General features: G+C 37.7%; 1 protein-coding gene across 1 annotated transcript; it reads left to right on the top strand.

Moving 5' to 3' along the window:
• Positions 1 to 179: 179 nt before the first annotated feature.
• Positions 180 to 3,436, top strand: SARC_11980 (hypothetical protein; the record flags this gene model as incomplete). The annotated part of the gene is made up of 4 exons (XM_014293923.1): positions 180 to 389; positions 762 to 907; positions 2,086 to 2,296; positions 3,317 to 3,436. Coding segments are annotated over 4 exons (687 nt in total), but the record flags the coding sequence as incomplete, so codon positions are not given.
• Between the last annotated feature and the right edge of the window lie 9 nt (positions 3,437 to 3,445).

Raw genomic sequence — 3,445 nt, 5'->3', positions numbered from 1 at the left:
ATATATACATATATATATGTGTGTATATGTATATGTATTTGTATATATATGTTACATATGTATATATTTATATACATATATATATATATTTATTTACTTGTATTTATATATATATACATTTATGCATATATGTTAACGTACTTAATGTCATTACCACTTTGTCATAAATCTAACCTAATATGTTGCTACAATTTCACATAGATTCGGGATTGAATGCCAATATAGGGTGCAATCAAGGGTCGGGGGATGTGTATGTGCATATTAAGTTGCCTAATGCGGAAGCCAACCAAGCCTTCTCGTTACAAGATACGAAGACCGTGATTGTTTGGACGATGCTGGGTCTTCTACCGGAGGCCGCTGATATTGAAAAAAGTCATTCTGAGCAAGAGGTAGGATACTGAGTCTTATATGAATGTATATATTTATACATATATATATATATCTATCTATCTATACATATATATACACACACACACACACATATATATATATATATATATATATATATTGTATTATAACAATATAACCATATGAATACACACTCTAGGAAAACGACTATCAATTACACACACCTATCACAATACGCACATACATAACAGTATAGCATTATAAATATCCCAATACACACTCTAGAAAAGATCCCTAACAATATAACAACATAACCGTCTCCAATGATCTCTTCAAGGTTTAGGGTTCTAGGGTTTAGGATCTTAAACCCACCCACAACCATCTCATGGACCACCCCCCCCCCCTCCCCACAGCCCACCCAACCCTTGCTAGCCAACTCTGCGCTGAGGAGTTTCGCTAAGGCTACCGCTGTGGGTATCGTTCGCGTACGCACAAACCTCACTGAGGGCACATTGCGCATGGTCATAGAGCCATTTGTACGCCAGGTCACCAAGATCAAGTATGTGCGTGTGAATGTCTAGGGGGTGTGTATATGTGTTAAATATGTGCGTGTGGATGTCAAGGGTGTGTGTGTATGTGTTAAGTATGGGCGTGTGGACGTCAAGGGTTTGTGTGTATTGATATGTATGTGCGTGTGGATGTCAGGGGTGTGTGTGTAAGTGTTAAGTATGTGTGTGTGAATGTCATGTGTGTCAATACCGAGTATCTCTGTGTATATATCAAGTGTGTATGTTTAAATACGAGGTATGTGTGTCCAGATATTAGACATTTGTGTTTAAATATTAATTATTTGTGTAAATATTTAGTGGAATATGTGTTTAAATATTAATTATGTGTGTAAATATTTAGTGGAATATGTGTGTAAATATCAAGTGTGTGTATACATGTTAGATATATATGTGTAGATTTCAAGTATGTGTATGTAAGTGTTCTGTTTGTGCAACTGTTATGTGTTTGTTAAATCGATGTGATGTAAGTGTTGTAAGTGAATATCAAGTATGTGTGTGTGTAGATATGAAGTGTGTGTGCATGAATATTTGGTATGTGTGTTAACATTGTATATATATATATATATTAATTTGCCTGTATATGTATTATGTGTGTGCACAAATATCAAGTATGTGTGTATGTGTGTATAAGTGTTATTTATGTGCGGATGTCTATGTGTGTGTGTATATATTAATTTGGCGTGTATATATATTATGTGTGTGTGCAAATATGAAGTATGTGTGTACGTGTGTATAAGTGTCATGTATGTGTAAGTGTTATGTGAGTGTGGATGTCTGTATGTGTGGATAGTAGAGTGTTTGTGTGTATATACAAGTATGTATTGCTTTCATATTGAAGTGTGTGTTTTTACTTGTATGTACGTATGTATTACTATCCTTTCATACTAGAGTATGTGGTTTTACTTGTATGTACGTATGTATTACTATCCTTTCATACTAAAGTGTGTGTTTTTGATTGTATGTGCGGGTGTATTCATATCAAGTAGACATGTACCCGCCCACGTGTCTTTGTTACAGAAAACCCTTAAACCCTATATACAATCCAGCAAATTCGACTGTATTCCATTTGGAACTACCTCGCACACATACACACAGCACTGCTGAAGCACATTGTTCTACCTCCATACCCTAATCCCTACAACCCTACAACCCAACCCACTCTCCCCAGGGACGGCCGGCTGTATTCCGATACCAACACGCCCTTGTACTCATATGGTCCCATGTATCCTCGGCTGTGTGGCTATGATCCACTCACACACACATACACCACACACCAACTCACACACACACGCTCGCTGCTGCTGCAAGAGATCGTGACTGCGTTTTGGGCGAAGCTGTATACAGTGCGGTACTTTCCAGACCCGCAGCTGAAAGAGGAGGTTTGTGCGTGTTTGGGTTTACGGTTTTTAGGGTTTTAACCTGCCTAAGAGGAAGTGTGTGCGTGTTTCTCTGCGTGTGTCATAGCTGTGTGTGTGTTTTATTCCATAGTTGTTGATGTGTGTTTCATAGCTGTGTGTGTGTTATTACATAATTGTTGATGGGTGTACATGTGTATGTGTTAGTGTATTCTTGTTGATATTGTTGATGTGTGTTTCATAGCTGTGTGTGTGTTATTCCATAGTTGTTGATGTGTGTTTCATAACTGTGTGTGTGTTATTACATAGTTGTTGATGGGTGTGCATGTGTATGTGTTTGTGTATTCTTGCTGATATTGTTGATGTGTGTGTGTTATTACATATTGTTGGTGTGTGTTTCATAGCTGCGTGTGTGTTATTACATAGTTGTTGATGGGTGTGCATATGTATGTGTTTGTGTATTCTTGTTGATATTGTTGATGTGTGTTTCATAGCTGTGTGTGTGTTATTACATAGTTGTTGATGGGTGTGCATGTGTATGTGTTTGTATATTTTTGTTGATATTATATATGTGTGTTTCATAGAGTGTACGTGGGTGTATGTATGTACGTTTTACATATACATTTCTCTAATTACATACACAACTCAAAGTTTGGTCATTCTTACACACGTGTAGGTATAGCCTACTGGTCACCCACTGACCGATTAGGATTTTGTTTACCCTAAAACACTATGAAAAACCTAACCCCTGAACCTCTACCCCATTTCCATACAAACAACCCCTAAACCCTAAAACAAACAAGCGTAACCTTCAGCATCTGTCAACACAGCTGAACTCATACAATGTACAACACACTTAAGCTCATCCCATGTACAACACAGTTAATCTCATGTTATGTACAACACAGTTTATCTCATGCTATGTACAACACAGTTAATCTCATCTCATGTACAACACAGTTAATCTCATGCTATGTACAACACAGTTAATCTCATGCTATGTACGACACACTTGAGCTCATCCCATGTACACCGTATTTGTAGGTGAGTGCTTTCTTGACAGACTATGTTGACGCTGGTATAAAAGACACTTCGGCTGAGTTTGCACCGCAGAAGAGATCGTTGGCTCTGTATCTCTATGGCACGGCTGGTGTGGGGAAGTCGACGTTTGTG

Source organism: Sphaeroforma arctica (assembly GCF_001186125.1).
Source record: "Sphaeroforma arctica JP610 unplaced genomic scaffold supercont1.1991, whole genome shotgun sequence".
Lineage (NCBI taxonomy): Eukaryota > Ichthyosporea > Ichthyophonida > Sphaeroforma > Sphaeroforma arctica.
This window is presented reverse-complemented; position numbering and strand designations above follow the sequence as displayed.